The 17,487-nt window shown below is 35.4% G+C and overlaps 1 protein-coding gene across 17 annotated transcripts in view; it reads left to right on the top strand.

Annotated features, from left to right (window-relative positions):
• TSC22D1 (TSC22 domain family member 1) overlaps positions 1 to 17,487 on the top strand; it is a 115,608-nt gene that overhangs the window by 23,107 nt on the left and 75,014 nt on the right. For 3 of the 17 annotated variants that reach the window (XR_014819503.1, XR_014819505.1, XR_001299570.3), the window contains 2 exons: positions 6,144 to 6,313; positions 7,174 to 8,958. The exons of 2 other annotated variants lie outside the window; for them this stretch is intronic. Coding sequence is in view for 6 of the 15 variants with exons in the window: in XM_084981806.1 (XP_084837932.1) it covers positions 6,157 to 6,313; positions 7,221 to 7,238 (175 nt within the window). In the remaining 9 variants the exon portion in view is untranslated. Of the gene's footprint in view, positions 1 to 4,860; positions 5,015 to 6,143; positions 6,329 to 7,173; positions 8,959 to 17,487 lie in introns of those variants that run through there. 12 more of the 17 variants (XM_084981808.1, XM_084981811.1, XM_084981810.1 and 9 more) reach the window with 7 other exon arrangements.

Raw genomic sequence — 17,487 nt, forward strand, 5'->3', positions numbered from 1 at the left:
TGACTATTGTAACTGATTTTCATAAGTGAAGGTATATAATTTGGGAGTTTTATAATTTGATTTTTACCAAAAATGTAGGAGGGATATTTATGGCACTATATTTCTTATGGAGATTTTTAAAGAAAATGAGCAGAAATTTTTATTCTTTCTATTTTTATAATGCAGGATTAAAATTCAATTTGAAGACTTTATTTTGTATCCACTTTTATTATATGCTTGCTTTAGTCTAAAGGTAATTTCCACACTAGTTTAATGTAAACATAATTCAGCTTTTCTGTTTGTAGCGAGATTTTTTTTTTTGATCTCTCATACTTCTGAATCAAAGTTCTCTGTATAGAGAACTATTTACCAAAGAAATTAAAAAGCATAAGCAAGACTATCCCATCTGATTACTTTCAAAACATAATGTCATTTCTATTAGGATTACTTTTTTAAAAGAAAGATTGGAGCGAACTTTATATTTCAACTTTATTTTAAAGTAAATTTACACTTAACAAAAAGTTACAAAAATTAGTATGTAGAGTTCCTATATACCTTCACCCAGCTTTTCCTAATGTTCATAGAACAAATGTAGAAATCAAGAATTAATATTACTAGTAACCCGTCTGTAAGCTGTATTTGGATTTTGACCATTGTCTGTTAAATGACCTTTGTTGGTCCAGGATCCTATCGAGAATTTCACAGTGTACTTAATTGTCATGTTTCTTTAGTTTCCTTCCATCTGGGATGGTTCTTCATTCTTTCTTTGCCTTTTGGGACCATGACACTTTTGAAAAGTACTAGTTAGTTAAAATATCCCTTAATTTGTGTGTCTGTGGTTTTTCTCATGATCAGATTGAGAATTATACAGTTTTGGCAAAGATACCATGAGGTGATGTTATGTCCTTCTCAGTACTTTCTATCAGGAGGTACATGATTTCGATTTGTCCCACTACTGTTGGTGATCCAAGATCATTTGGTTAAGGAGGTATCTGCCAGGTCTTACAGTGTTAATTTACTTTTTTGCCTTTGTATATAAATGTCTTACAGGGAGGTACTTTGAGTCTATGTAAATATTGTTTCTCGTCATACTTCCATTAATTTTAACATCCATCGGTGATTCTTCCTTGATCAAAACCTTTTAAATTTACTTCTTTAACATATTTTTGTTGTCGATATGATATTTTTTGTCATGTATCGATAAACACAAAGGAGTTAATGTAAAGGCAGCCTAGTTCATAAAAGAAAATTTTTTTAGTGGTCTTTTGTATTCATCTTTTACTGAATGCACTCATTGCAAGTGTAGTACAACACAAGATCCTGGCATAAAAATGTGGTAGAAAGTTGATCCTCCCCCTACCCCATACGGTGTCTGTACTTTAATATATGCTGGCCTCAATTATAAGAACAAAGCCAAACATCTCACACTAGCAGAATAAACAGGCGAAGAAGATGCTAGAGAGGTAAAAGCAATGGGCTGGGTTAATTATGAAAAGAATTTGCCGGGGTGATTTAGAGGTTTTTTTAAAATTACTTTCACTAAGGCCTTCTTCTTTTCTTTCTTTTCATTCAGAGAATGTCATGGTAAATCTAAATATTTGTGTTCACTCGTCTTGACCCTGAAGTTGCCTGTTAGAGGCAGCTTGACTCTAAAATTGACTTTTTTATAGTCAATATATATTTTTATGGTTGTCTTTTATCCTTTATTCTGTAGTATGTTAACTTCTTTAAAAATGTATTGTGCACTTCTTTTCTGAAATCTGTTTTACTTCCTCATTGTGTAGTCAGTGGAACATAAAGACATAATTGGGTTAAGCTGTTTACTTCTTTTCTATCTGTTAACGAATACTTGGCATTTAAACCTAGCGGAGTAACTTGAATCCTATAACATTTTGAGATAGTATCTTTTCCAAAAGGATGAAGAGAAACTATTGATAAATCTTGGAATTTGGTTAGATGTTGATATCTTGAAGCAATCTAATAATTAGGGCTCTTCATTCTCATTACAACTTTCTTCTCCTTTAGGTAATCGCTTTCCATATTATGCATTCCTTAAAGTTGTGAGCTTTCTTCCTTATTTTGGTGTTTATAAGGCATATCTCATTTAACAGTATATCCAGGGCTGTAGTTTAGATAAAAACCTTCTTTTCCTCCAGAGTCAGTGCAGTACCACAGCTAACTAATTTTAAGGAAGCTGGCCTTTGTTTGCTTTTTGGCAAGATGTCTCACTTTTTAAAATTGGAAAATTGAAATTGGATGTTCTGGCAGTATCCATTTGTTTTCTTACTAATTTTACGGCTGGAAAAGAACATTAGGAAATCTATGATGGCTGTTATGGGTGTTGTAGTTTAGCTAAAATTTGTATCATCTCAGGATACTATCTTTGACGTTGGGGCTGACCATACTTAGAAATCCTAGAAGCTGATGACCCCTCCAGAAGAGATTCCATCAAGCTAATACTTTCAATAGTTTTAATTTAATTTAGGGTAAGAAACTCTAGATATCAGCCACTTGCAAAAATTCTCCTTTTCTTGTGTTTTGTTTCTTGGCCAGGAGACTTCATTTATTTGTGAAACATTTACTGAATGTATTTAACTCAGTGTGCAGTCTAGGGGCTGGAGATCCAAAGACTGCTTCTCTTAAAGATGTTCTTTTGTTTTCTTCTTAATGCCAGCTGGAACTGTCTGGACACTTGGTGGAACTTGTGAGAAATTCTTCTTCTTTTTAGAAGTGCCTTAGAGACAGTAAGAGTGAATGATAACAGATGACTAGGAAAAAGATATTAGAGTACTTGGCTCCCAGTTAGAGTCAGGTGTCTTGCCTTAGGAATAATATGTAAATCTCTAAATTAGTAAGTTTGACTTAGGTCTCCCATAACACAAGTGAATAGAAATCGCAATCTTTCTAAAAATGCATAAGCTTCTATTTCATTGCTTGAAAATGATTCAGTGTAGCTTTCCCTCTTTTGTTAATATTAGAAATGCTTAAAACTAATAAACAGTATATCCTCATTTAATCATTTAGTATTGGGAACAAATAGTCTAGTTTGCACATTTCAGGAGAATTTCTCAGTGGAATTTATAAAATACTTAGACTGTTTCTTATTTGAATATAACTAGATTTTCAGTACAGACTTTTAGGTATCCAAAGTGTTAAAATGGTAGATTAATAGACACCTTGTTTGAGTTCCTTTGTGGCACTTCAGCATTGCTGATTGGGTTAGCTTTGCTTTGAAATTTATTCTTTAGTGGTTGAAATGCAAACCCTGCAATGAACTGGTTTCTTTTTTCCTTTTGAATATCACCTAGAAGAGTGCTGTCTATTAAAATAGAATTAGGTTAGGTCCTACTGTGTCATTCTTATGAGTCTCCATCAGTAGTAGTCTTGCAAAAGGTTGTTCTTTCTTGTTTGAGTAAGGATCTCATTCTGCTTGTGAAAGTGCTGCCTTTACATTTTCTGTAAGTGATATATTATTGCATTCACAGTCATTAACTCCCGGAGCAAGAGATACAGCCTTCCTCAATGATTCGGAATAATTTCTATTTATGGAAATCTGTTTGTTAATTCGTTTTTGAGGATGAATATGTTGAATCCACAAGTTTAGGTATACTTCAGGCAAAATAATATGATTTGGGAAAAGTTTTCAAGTGGATCTGTTTCTCCAGCCAACTTGTGTATTTAATTTATCCTGTAACTAGAGAATTTGCTTTTTTAAAAATCTCACTTTCTTGCATTTTTAATTTATATATTCTGTGGAGTCTGCTAAATAAATCAAAGGTTTGGAGCTCCTACTAGAAAAATTGTAGGCTTGACCATTATTAATCTGAGCAAGATACAATTTCTTGGGAGTTGTTTTTCATTTTCAAAGTGAAGTGGGCTTGTAAACCTAAATTACCAGGAGTATTATCGGGTCCAAAATGAATGCTCCCCTTTTGCCTGTATTTTCAACCAGATATATTGTTAAGTACTGATTAGTATTCAAGAAATGAAGAACTGGGAAATTTGGAAAGTCCTACCTTGTTTATAGCTTTTGAATAGATTTTTTTACTGTATCTTAAAGTAGTTAGGTTTTACCTAGATTTCCTTCATTTGGGAATCTTTAAATTTGCATGGTTTATAGTGAAATATTAGACATGAAAAAGAATGATTTGTTAAGGAAATTGATTAGAAGAGGCTAGAGGATGACTGTTTAATAATTTCAAAAGCACTTTTGTAGTACCTGTTTCCACTGTATGGGTCCACGGAAAACAAAAGGGCCCTGATGTATCAATTTTGAGCCTTTCTCATCTGTTCAAGAGCCACCCCTTAAGAATGTAGCTGGAATACTTTGCTAATCTATTTGGGATTTTTGGACTCTTGGAAATACCTGGTTAGATTGCATTTCTTGAGACATTCAGTATCCAGATCTTTTTTGTGCTCCTTTCCTTTTGTCATCCCTCATGTTCCTCCCCAATGTGGTTCTACCATGAAGTACTGGGTTTGCAGCTAAAAAAATAGCCTCTTCAAAACCGACTTGAGGACTTAAAATCTATTGGAAACTTTTAATGAAAAATGGCTGCCATGTGGGTTCCTAAAGCGCTTTTGTAGTTAGTTATTTGTTACCTCTGGTTAGATGGCAGTTTCACCCCCTCGACTTCCTTTAGATTTCTTTTTTCATTTCTGTAAATGTTGGAAATTACAGATTTGGTGGTTAAATTTGTAGGTTTTCTTTTCTTAGCCCAAACTGTTTTCATTTCTCACTTGTACAGAATTGAATACATTCCGAAAGTACAGAAGGGTTTTTAAGTTCATTCTTTCATCTTCAGGCTGAAAAAAAAACCAAACCAAATCAATAATGGCGTCTAACTGTTGTTAGGTAATGGAATAACCATTCCTTTTCAGCTGTTGGCATGTTTCCACACTGGCAGAGCCAGGCGGAAGTGAAGGCATTAAAACACTAACTTTGGTTGGTTGCTACCTTCTTAGTGCTGAGACTCTAACCTTTGTTGGTTGATTGATAGCGAACAAGAGAGCACAGCCCTCGTTCCGCTAACAGGTAAGGAACCCTTGCGATGACCAGTTGGTGTGAGAGAGAGATTATTTGACTGCATTTTTTTCCTTAATTGATCCCCAGATGTGAACATGTCCCTGAAATCAGACTGCCCCTGTTCCATACAGCAGGAATATGCAGCACCTATTTAGAATAAGATCTGAAATTTAATAGGGATGTATCACTCTGTACCACAAAGTATAATTGATCTGTTTTCCACTGTTACAATTTATCCTGCAGTCCCTATAACTGTAAATACATATCTGCCTATCTTTTTCTCCTTTCAGCTTTTCCTTGATCAGATGCTATGTGCTTTGACCTTCCTTCTCTTATTTACCTTATTTCTATAATAAAGAAAACTGTTTTCCAGTATCTTTATCATCTGTTATTTGGGTATATATCTTTTTGCTTTAATTTCTGCACTGTAGCCGTTAATGATTATTTCCTGGTCTTTCTTGACCCCAAACCAAATGATCATGCATTTGAAAAAGATTTTTAGTTATGTATTGCCTATGTCCACTATTCTGCCCTCCCACTTTTAAACATGAGCGCTTGAAGAATAAGTCTTTTTCAGTGACAGTGGTCATAGCTTGATAAAATTCAGGGTTAGCTTTGTATTGCTGTTAATATGGGACTGTAGTCTGATTAATTCTTTAAATTACTGAAGACTTAAAAACCGAGAACAAATCCAGCTTTTCAGGCAATTTCCGAGGTTTATAGTATTCCTGTTAATATGCTTGATTATTCTGTTTCAAGTTTCAATCCATCGTCTTCTCTTTGACAAAAGAATTAACTGGGACTCCTCCTTTGATATATCTGAGGTTGAGTGCCTTTCCCTTAGTTACGATCTTGTTTCTAGTCCTAATTTATCATTTTTTTGATTTGGTCTTCCACTTGGAGTTGAGTGGTTTGTCACAGAGTGTGTTATGGCTCAGACCAAGATAGGTCCCTTCCTAATAGTTACTGAGGAATTAATCCTTTGTGGTGACAGACTTCTAAAATTCAAATTAAGAAGGCACTAAAGAAAGAATGCCCAAGGGTAGCTCCTTTTTATCCTGAGGATAAGTCATTACAAGCTCAAATGACCAGAGAATGTAATTTCTTAATAAGAATTTTTTCTTAAATCTATATTCAGCTCTCTATTTCAGTGCTTCTCTCCTACCAGAGGTGCAAGGAGTGATCCTAGAGCCACAGATACAGCCAAGACCACGGAGAGCTTTTGACGTCAGGGGTCCACTTTCTCCACTGAACCCTTGGAGGCAGAATATCCAGCTTCTGGAGAGAGTGGGAAAGGATAATAAACAAGTGGGTGCTTTCCATTATTTACTTGGGTTTATTTATAGAGTGGAGTGTCCTTCCATTGGCCATTTAATTCTGCTGTTAAACTCCTGAGGTTCATCTAAGAACCAAGTAGGGCTGCCATCTGTTTGTTTTTCTAAGAATGCTCACCAGTGCCCATTCAGAAAATACTTAAAATTTACTTAATTTTCTCTCCAGATAATTAAAGCAATGGATGATTTGGCGGGGCACTTGACTTGGTGAATGCCTGTGTGGTCCACAGGGATTTTTAACAAGGAAATATTTATTTGCCCATTTTAGCCTTTACTGGTTATTTGTGGACTTCTAAGTGCTCTTTGATATTCCAGTATTTAAGAAGTTGCTTTATTTCGTCTTTGGGCAAGCTGGACATCTGGATTCTCCTAATTTACACAGTCTGATGTCGGATGTCCAGGTGTTATCCTACCCTGTTAGTGAGAACTTTTTGGTCTTTTTTTCCTACCTCAAACTTTAGGACTTCATATTAAGTAGATCTTTACCAAGATGCAATGATAGTACCGTTATGGTTTTACTGTCAAATCTAGGCTTCATTCTTTAATAAGAAACTATTAATGCATATAAGTTTCAGGATATAGTACCCCTGGAAGCTATGTGAATTATACTCACAAGTAGTTTTCCAGTCCCTAGGAATGATGTTACTTGTGGCAAAAGAGCCTTGTCCTAGATGTCCCCCCATGGCATTAAGATGGTTTTCTCTTAGTTTCTTTGATGCCAAGGGTAGGATTTGATTCCAGGAAGTTCTTATCATCGACAGTGGGTAGAACGTGAACTTGGTGCCTTTGGCAAGTTTTCATTTTTTCCTTGGTGGATTCCTTCTGTGACTCCAGGTATCTTGATAATGGGAGACCGGTTTATTTGTTCTCTAATTGCCCAGATTTCTTTCAACTGGTAAACATCATACTTCAGCAAAAGGAACTCTTCTAGCAGAGCCTTCATGGATGATATCTGTCACACATGCAGCAGCTGCACTTTGGAAGGCAGTGGTGAACGGAGCCACGCACTATGTCTAGAAGACACAAGGATGAGAGAGCCACCTGATCTTGTCATTTATAAACGTTAAGATTTACTCTGGTGTACTCTTGGTCTGAAAATGGAAGGGCTCAAATAATGACATAATTTTTTCAGAGTGAAATTATTCATGGCCATGAAAATATTCCTTTCTATTCAGAAGACTGAAATAGGGGAAGCATGAGAGACTCCTTTCTTTAAAAAGCAGCTCTCTGTTCCACGTAAAAGATTTGTGGGATTGAAAATCACCTGAATGAAGCAGGCAGACTTTTTATTTTTTAGTAGCCTAGGAGATTCAGAAAACCTAATGAAGCTGTCTTGTGAACTAGTAAATAAAGGGGGAACTTCTGAATTATTCCCCAGTTAGTCTAAATATTGGGGTGCACTCTTTTGGCTTATCTTTTTCTAGTCTTGAGCCTTATTCTTATTTGTCAAACCAACGAAGATTCCAGGGTAGATGTAGAGATGCCTTCTGAGTTCAGTCTTCTAAAGTAGTAAATACCTGTTAAACTTGAAGTGTTGTTCTGCATTGCAGGCATGCTAAAGTGGAATGATACTGAAACAAAGAGGTATTTTATATGTAGGGCAAGGGCAATTAGTAGTATTAGAATAAGCCTCTGGGTATGAGTTAGTGTTTGCAGGTAGTTATCCAAACTATTGATTAATTGATGAATGTAGTGATCACAGTGTTTTACTTCTCTCTGGTATCTAAGAACTGGTCAGTCAAAAGCTATTAAAAGAAGGTTTTAAAAGTTACCTGATGCTGCCAGTTTGTTTTATTTGGTATAAATTTTAAGAGTAGAAATTCTGGAGTTGATAATACAGAAGCATCTAAATGTTTTAGGAATCTTTTAGAAACCACATTTGCTAGGTTATAACCTGGCTTTTGGTCTTTCTTGGCTATCTATGAGACCTGCTTTTCCCTCATTAATTATAAATAAATTTTTGTATGTATGATATTTAAAAGTATGTTTAAAAGATCAATTTGAACGGAAATTTCCCTAGAGACCTCTGAATTCCCATACACAATTAGTTTCTTATGCCTGATTTATTTTTGTTAAATGTTAATGAGATAGTTCTTACAAACACATACAAATTAAAAAATAACTACGCAACATTTTGAAAAGAACTCAGGGAACTGAACGTGAGATTTGCTCAGAAATTAAGTTAGTTGAATTCTTTGAACCACAGTACAAACCATTTTATGGCCTGTGAGATTATTAGCCTTTTGTTTCATCTTTGAAGATGAAAAGTGATTTAATCTCTTAATCCCATTAATCTCATGCTTCAATTAAATTTTAGCTCTGTTCCTTAAAGTGTGCAAAAGAAATGTAAGTGCATTTCTATTCACGTCATGCCACTAAAAGCTATTTAAAAGTGAAATTTTATGTATATTAATGTGAACTGATTTGTTTAACTTTTATTTTGATACATTTTTCTTTCAGATTTTTTAATATCTCTTGTCACAATATGCAATCCTATATTTTTCAGTGTTTATTTATGAATATTAATATGAGCTATTTTTTTCTAGTATGGCTATTTGTATAATATTTGTATTATGTGATCATTTGAAAAACTAATAAATATCTTCTCCATGAAAAAAATGCACTTACTGATAAATGGCTTATTTTTGTTTCAGGAGTAGAAAATGAAAACTACAACAGTATTAAGTGTATTTAATTGTATGTGTCTTCCTCTAAATATTGCTGAATATATATCCTCTTCTTGTCTACCTTAACCATTTTTTGAGAAAAAAAAAATTCTATAATGTTGAATTTGGGTCATTAAAATGATTCTTCATTGGGTCACGCAATGCCAAGTGTATGAAATAGGTGATCTGTTTAGTCTATTTTTGCATTTTCCTGATTAGCTTTATCTTAGCTTTATTTCCAGAATTGAAAATTTTAAGGTGCCATTTTTATATGTCAATTTTGCAAACCATTAAAACTCTTGATATTGTAAATATCAGGAATACTATGGTCAAATCTTTTAAAGTGAGATTTTGAGAAACATAACACCTTACAAAATAGCATACAAAAGACCATTATTCTACCCAGAAAAAAGATCACTTGAAAATAATGGCCGATGGGAGAACTACCCAACTCATAATAGGAGAAGAAAATATTTTATATTTTAATGTTCTGCCTTGAACAAATAATTGTGGTGGGAGAAATCTTGACTTAAGAGTGTCTTGCTCTTAACCTTATCAAGACAACAAGGAAAAGGATTCCATTTGGTTCCAATGATTCTTATCTTTCTCTCTACATAAACCTAATCAAAGCTACTGGAACAATTTGCCTTTTCTGTGCAGAGTCTCTTAGAAGCAGAGGACTTCCCTTTTGATTTGAAAGAAAACTCATAAGAAGCAGACTCCTAAAATTAAAAATAAACACGATGGGGTCCTACACAAGAAATAAAAGTTTAATTAATGACAACTTATGGATTAAAATGAAGTAATTCGGCTCCCTAAAGAAATTATACTCTGAAAAAAGAATTATGAAAGGAAATTACGATTTAGAGTTACTACTAATTTGGAGGGGTGGGAAAGGAGCTAAAATTCTTGGCTTAGTCTGGTAAGTTTGGAAAAGATGAGTAAAGATTCTGTGGACAAAATTTGGTTTTTAGAGATAAAACTATGGAAAGGTTTATAGACATATTCCCATGGGAGATGGAAGACTATATTTTATTTGAATCCACCCCAAAATTTAAGCCTTAACCATAGGTGTATAGAAGGGTGGGGTGGGAAGGGTTAAATAAAAATCTTGTACTGGAGATTTCAAACATACTATAATAATAGTGGTGGAATGAGTGTTTTAAATAATTTTGGAGTTCCCTTCATGGCTCAGTGGTTAACGAACTGATTAGGATCCATGAGGATGCGGTTCGATCCCTGGCCTCGCTCGGTGGGTTGGGGATCCAGTGTTGAGCTGTGGTGTAGGTTGCAGACAAGGCTTGGATCTCGTGTTGCTGTGGCTGTGGCATAGGCTGGCAGCTGTAGCTCTGATTCGACCCCTAGCCTGGGAACTTCCATATGCCGCAGGAAAAAGGAAAAAAAAAAATTAAATTACATTATACAGACTTTTACCTACACCATCAATAGCATCAAAATAAAAACATTGCAGAATGTTGAACATAATTTACCTCTATATCTTTGAGGTGTAAAAACATAAGCTTATTGTTTTACTGTAATTTATGGGGCTAGCTATAGTATACAGTTTTGTTCTTTAGTGAGGAAACAGTTTTTTTGTTTTTTTTTTAATAGCTTCTGTTTAAAACAAGGCAAATGTCACATAAGCATTGTGACTGCAAAGTACTGACCTTACAGCCTCTTGTAAATATGTGCACAGATCTTATTTTATTTTGCTGTATTCCAACAGATGAGCAAAATGTCAGTGCTTAGATGTCCTAAGCTGTTTCTTGCTTTCTTTTTTATTCAGGTATTTTAATTTCCCATTTAAAAAACTCACTTAGTCTTAAAATGGGAAAGTTTCCTGTTTCCAAAAATAAGCACATAGGCACTGTCTAACGTTTTTTTCCACTAAATGGACTAAGGTAATTTGATCACTGCTGTAAAAATGTTAGAGAACTTTGAAGTGTGCCTCGGAGTTTTCAGGAATTATGATCAAAGGGATTTCTACTCAAGAGGTAAGGTATGGCATAGGTAGCAAAATGTTCAACCTGTGTTCAGTGTAATGTCTGATGATGAACTGTAACAGATAGCTTGGATTTTCAGACAAATGTAGAATTAGGAAAATGATTTTTCTTAAAAATCTTCCAGAAGAGAGCAATGGATCAAGCACAGATTTGGTTTTGTATGACTTTGAAGTGCATTCAGAAACATAGATCCACAGCCATCGTCCCCTTTTTGGTATTTGGCCTGCTGTGCAGAGCTTCCAAGGCATCTCCTATCCTTGTTCTCAGTGTTTATGATTCATGTTTCGTTTCGTATTTCTTAGGCCTAGAGCACTCTTTAACATACTGGACTTGACATGGAAAGTCAGGTACATATTCCTTTAGATTATTGCCTGGCTTCACATTTGCTGTGTATGCCTGTTTTGCTTAAGTGATAGCTAGAATTTAGAAAACAGCTGTCCTGAGTAATTTTAACTTTGAGAAATTAATTTGAGTTTTATAAACATTTACTTACACTGTTAACTCAGGGGAACCTGTTATATGAAAGGTTAATAAATAATATTGTTGGCTGGTATATAAAGTCATTCAGACCAGAAAATTATACTGTTAGTCTCTAAGGTATACTAAGTAGGTTCAAAGAACCCAGTGTCAGCATAATATTTAGTTTATTAGGAAACAAAGGAAAATGTAATATTCAGTAAAGATGAGCTAGAAAAATGATTTAGGATTTTCTTTCCCCCTAGAATTAAACTCCTAGTATAATTTACTCAATGGATGGCAATGTAGAAAACACAATAATCTTCCATCCTGTCTTTTAAATTCTGTTTTTATAATAACACCAGCTAATGGTCATCTGGCTCTTACATAAAGTAATTTGCTACCTATTCCACTTTTGCTTTTATGTAGAGCAAATGATGATGTTGCTGTGAACTAGTGATAGGAGGCACAGCTATCGGTGAGGTAGCCGATTCCATGTTCAGGATGCTCTGATGGGAAGAAGTTGGTCCAGACTGTGCTTCCAGGTAATTTTTTATTTGAAAATTACCGTAGACATTAGGTCAGCGCCCTCATTTTATAGTAAGATTATATCCAGGCATAGCACATATTTCTAATATCACACAATTGATAAATAGAAAGCCTGTAGGATTTAACTCTCTAGACTGCAAGCTCAGACATCTATGCTTACCTGTCTGTCAGTGGCTCATCATGTTAGTCTAGGATCTGGCCAACATAGAGCAAGCCTGACTCCCTTCAAATATGATAGCCTTCAGGTATTTTAAGATGGCCATTTTGCTTTTTGAATTCCAAGTGCAAGTTTTGGTTTTTTTTTCCTTACAGGTTAATGAGCACACCTCCATTTTCTTACTCTTATTCGTGTAGCATGGTTTTTAAATCCTTAAGACTTTTGTAGATCTCTGAACATGCTTCAGTTTATTATTTTTTCTTAATGTGTGACTGAACCAATGCAGTAGAGGTGTGCCCAGCATGTGTTTGGCCCTGCAATACTCATACCACTTGGTTTATCCTTATATATTTATTCAGTCAGGTGCTTCATTTTATGAGATGCTCTTGGACAAAAGAGTTACACAGTGACATGCAAAATCTTTTTTTTTTTTAAATTAGGCTAGTTTGTGCACAGGCTGATGTGCACAGTTCAGTGGAAAAGAGAAGAATTGACTCAAGTTAATAGCTAAGACCTTGAGGAAGCAAAGCACAATCTTTATTTCAATTATTGCTTAATTGACTCATGTAACTCGAGATTTTATATTTAAATGACTTGTGTAATGTAAAACGTTATTTTTCAGGTTGTCCTTAGTAATTTAAGGGGAACCAGACCCACTGGAGCTAAACTGTTGACAAGGGACTGACATTGAGAAGAAAATGAACTTTTGTTCAGTAACTCCATCTAAAAATAGAAACAAAAGGCAAGGCTTCAGTGGAAAAGTTTGAGACATGCCCCAGACGGCTGGCAATGGTGGAGAAGCGGCCTGCCCTGGAAGTCTGAGAGTGTGGCCGAAATCTTAACACAACCATCTTAGGCTGCCTCTTGAAATCTAGTGCAAAGACTCCTATAGCAGCGTTGTCTTGGTATAACAGAGTTTTCAGTTGCCAATAGTGGGCTTTTTTACCCCCCAAAATTTTAAATCGTGCTCCAGTAAGAACAAAGGTGTTTATTTAATGGTTGCACGTACCTTCAGGGTATGAGTAGCTCAGAAACTCTGGATTGAGAATAGGATATGTCCTACCTTACCTGAGTTAGAAAGAATTTTGGGACGAGTGAGGGAGAAAGAACAACCATATACATGCCTACTTTGTGCAGCTTTTGTTTGGTGCTTAACATATTTATCTAATTTAGTTCAGTTGACCTGTGAGAAAGGTAATTTTTTATTTTACGCACAAAGATGCTGATACTCAGAAGTTACAAAAACCTGCCCAAGGGCAGGCACATAATCAATAAGCAACAAAAATGGCATTTGAAAGACGGTTTGTCAAAATCTAAAAAAATTTATTCTAGTATTGATTGTCAAACATCTTTGCCAAAAAGAATGCATATTCTCGGGAAAATTTCATGTAGAATCTCAGTGTTTAAAATAGATAAAAAGAATATTTTACTTAGTAGGTCTTTCTTAAATTGACTCTTTTAAAGAGTCATTTACGTTTTACAGAAAAACTAACCAGAAAGTACAGGGTTCCTCCCCCCTTCCCATAGTTTGCTCTAATGTTGACATCGTGCAAGGTGTGTTTATTACAATCAGTGCACTAATAGTGATATCGTTATTAGTTGAAATCCATAGTCTACATGAGGGCCCACTCACGTCACATAGTCCTGTGGGTTTTGCCGTTACATAATGTCATGTATCATAACAATTACAGCCTCATGCAGAATAGTTCGACCAGCTTACACATGGTGTTCTACCTATGTTCATCTTCCCTGCTTTCTCCATTCCTGGCAATCGCAGGTCTCTTTCTGTCTCTCTAGTGTTGCCTTTAACATTTTCAGACTGGCTTCTTTCACTTGGCAATATATGGTATCTTTTTTTGACCTGATAGCATATTTCTCTTTATCACCTATTCCATCATCTAGGCCCATCATCTAGGTTTCTTTATCCATTCATCTTTGAAGGCCATTTTGTCACTTCCAGTGCCCCCGTGGCATATGGAGGTTCCCAGGCTAGGGGTCCAGTCGGAGCTGTAGCTGCCGGCCTATACCACAGCCACAGCAACGTGGCATCTGAGCCATGTCTGCGACCTACACTGCACCACAGCTCACAGCAACACTGGATCCTTAACCTGCTGAGTGAGGCCAGGGATCGAACAGCAACCTCATAGTTCCTAGTCAGATTCGTTTCTGCTGTGCCACAATGGGAACTCCCTGTGTGTAGGTTTTTGAGGACAGAAGTTTTTAGCTCATTTGGAAAAATAGCTAGTAATGCCATTGCTGGATGTTACAATAAGCCTATGCGTAGCTTTGTAAGAAACCGGCCAACTGTCTTCCAAAGTGGCTGTACCATTCTGCCTTCCCACCAGCAGTGCACCAGAGTTCCTGTTCTACATCCTTGCCAGCACATGATGGTGTTGGTGTTTTGGATTGTGGCCCCTCTGTTAGGTGTAATAGTGGCATCTAAGAGTTTGATCTTTGCAGTTCTCTAATGATAATTATTTTCCATCTGTATGTCCTCTTTAGTGAGGTGTCCAGATCTTTTTGCCCATTTAAAAAATCGGTTGTTTTCCTTTTGTTGAGTTTTGAGAAGTTCTTTGTATATTTTGGATACCAGTCCCAACAGTTAAGTGTTTTGCAAGTATTTTCTCTAAGTCTCTGTTTTGTCTTTATTCTCTTAACAGTGTCTCTTACAGAGCAGAAGTTTTAAATTTTAATGAAGTCCACTTCATCAATTTTTCCTTAATGAATCTTGCTTTTGGTGTTATATCTAAGAACTCATTGTCAAACCTGTGGCCACCTAGATTTTCTCCTGTTATTTTATGTTCAGCAAGTTTTACAGTGTTGAGTTTTACATTTAGGCCTGTGATCACATTTTGAGTTAACTTTTGTGAAAGCCATAAGGATAATGTTTAGATTGACTTTTTTTTTGCATGTGGATATTTATTATAACACTGTTTTTTGAAAAGACTGTCCTTTGAATTTTCTTCAGTCCTTTTTGAAAGATCAGATCGGTTGACTGTATTTATTTGGGTCTGTTTTTTGGGCTCTTTATTCCATTCTACTGGTCTGTCTTTTGCTAATACCACACTGTCTTGAATACTGTAGCTTTTTGTATTTAAAATTGGGTGTCAGTCCTCTGACTTTGTTCCTCAGTATTGTGACTGCTATTCTAGGTCTTTTGCCTTTTCATATGGACTTTAGAATTCATTTATCCACAAAATCACTTGCTCAGATTTTGATTGGGATTGCATTGAATCTAAAGGTGAAGTTGGGAGAAGCTGACATCCAACAAAATTTGGTGTTCATATCTATGAATGTAACTACTCTCCATTTATTTAGATCTTTGATTTTTCATTGATATTTTTTGTTTTTTTTCCTCACATAGCTCTTGTATATATTTTGTTAGATTTCTACCCCATTTAATTTTTTTGTGCTAATGCAGATGGTGTACTTTTAGTCCCAGTTGTTCATTGCTGGTATATAGGAAAACAATTGACTTTACCCAAATATTACAACCTTGGTATAGCTGCTTATTATTTGCAGGAGTTTGTTTGTTTTTTTGTTTTGTTTTGTTTTTTCCTTGCTTTAGAGATTTTCAGCATACACAGTCTTTTCATCTGCAAACAAAGACAGCTTTATGTTTTTCTTTTCAGTTTTTTATACCTTTCATTTCCTTTGCTTATTGCATTGGCTAGGACTTCCCAGTACAGTGTTGAACAGGAATGGTGAGAAGGGGGACTTCCTTGTTTTGTTCATGATATTAGGTGGATAGCATCTCGTTTCTCACCACTAAGTATGATGTTAGCTGTAGGTTTTTGTAGCTAATTATCACATTAAGGAAGTTCCCCTCCAGTTCTGATTTCTCAGAGGCTTTTTGTGTGTTGTTGGCGTTTTTAAAATCAAGAATTGATGTTGGCTTTTGTCAAATGCTTTTTCTGTATTTGCTGCTATGATCATATGATTTTTCTACAGCTGCTGATGTTTATAATTGAGTTTTGAATATCATCCATATATATATATATATATATACACACACACACACACACACACACACACACACACATATGGACTAAATGGAACTTGGCCATGGTGTTTAATTCTTTTTGCATGTTATTGGATTCAATTTGCTAATATTTTGTCAAGGTTTTTTTGTATCAGGGTTAATGAGAGATTGGTCTGTGATTTTTTTTTTTCTTGTAATGTCTTTGTCTAATTTTGATATTGGACTTGCCTTGTAGAATGGTAAGGAATTGTTCTCTTTATTTCTACTTTATGAAAAACATTGTAGAGAATTGGTGTCATCTTACTAAATATTTGGTAGAATTCTCCCATGAAACCTTCTGGGCTTTGTGCTTTGCTTTCTCTTTGGGAAGGTCGTTAATTATTGATTCATTTTCCTTAATAGATATAAGCTTTTTCAGTTTGTTTCTTGTGTAAGTTTTGGTAGATAGTACCTTTTGAGGAATTGGTTCATTTCATATAAGTTAGTAAAGTTGTAGAGATGGAGTTCATAATATTCCTTATTGTTCTTTTAATGTCCCTGGGATCAGTAGTAATGGCTCCTCTTTTGTGATGTTAGTTGTTTGTCTTCTTTCATTTTGTATGTTATCCGACCTAGAGATGTATCAATTTTATTGCTAAAATAACCTGATTGATTTTGTTGATTTTTCTCTATTTTACTGTTTTCAGTTTCATCGACTTCTCTGATTTTTATTTTACTTCTACTTGCTTTAGATTTATATTGCTCTTCTTTCTAAATACTGTTTTTGCTGTGTCCCAGAATTTTGATAAGTTGTATTTTCACTTTCTTTATTTTGAAATATTTAAACCTTTTTCTTGAGACTTTTTTTTTTTTTTTTTTTGTCTTTTCTAGGGCTGCACCCACGGCTTATGGAAGTTCCCAGGCTACGGGTCTAAGTGGAGCTGTAGCCACCGGCCTATACCAGAGCCACAGCAACATGAGATCCGAGCCTCATCTGCAACCTACACCACAGCTCATGGCAATGCCGGATCAGCCGCCCACTGGGTGAAGCCGGGGATCGAACCCGCAACCTCATGGTTCCTAGTTGGATTCGTTAACCACTGAGCCACGAGGGAACTCCTTTCTTGAGACTTCAAGCCAGTGTTTTGTTTAAGGGTGTTTTTTAATCTCTGACTATTTTGGGGTTTTCCATCTGTCTGTAAGTATTTGGTATCTTGCTAATTTTTAGTTTAATTCCATTGTGGTCTGAGAACACACTTAGTATGCTTTCTATTCTAAAATTCTGTGGTGTGTTTTATAGCCCTTAATCTTGGTGAAATCTCCATGTGAGCTTGAGAAGGTGTGTTTTGTTGTTGG

Source organism: Sus scrofa, chromosome 11, assembly GCF_054392235.1.
Source record: "Sus scrofa isolate SSC_HxYL_T2T_F1_AM1 chromosome 11, Sscrofa_HxYL_maternal_Yorkshire_Landrace_v2.0, whole genome shotgun sequence".
Taxonomy (NCBI): domain Eukaryota; kingdom Metazoa; phylum Chordata; class Mammalia; order Artiodactyla; family Suidae; genus Sus; species Sus scrofa.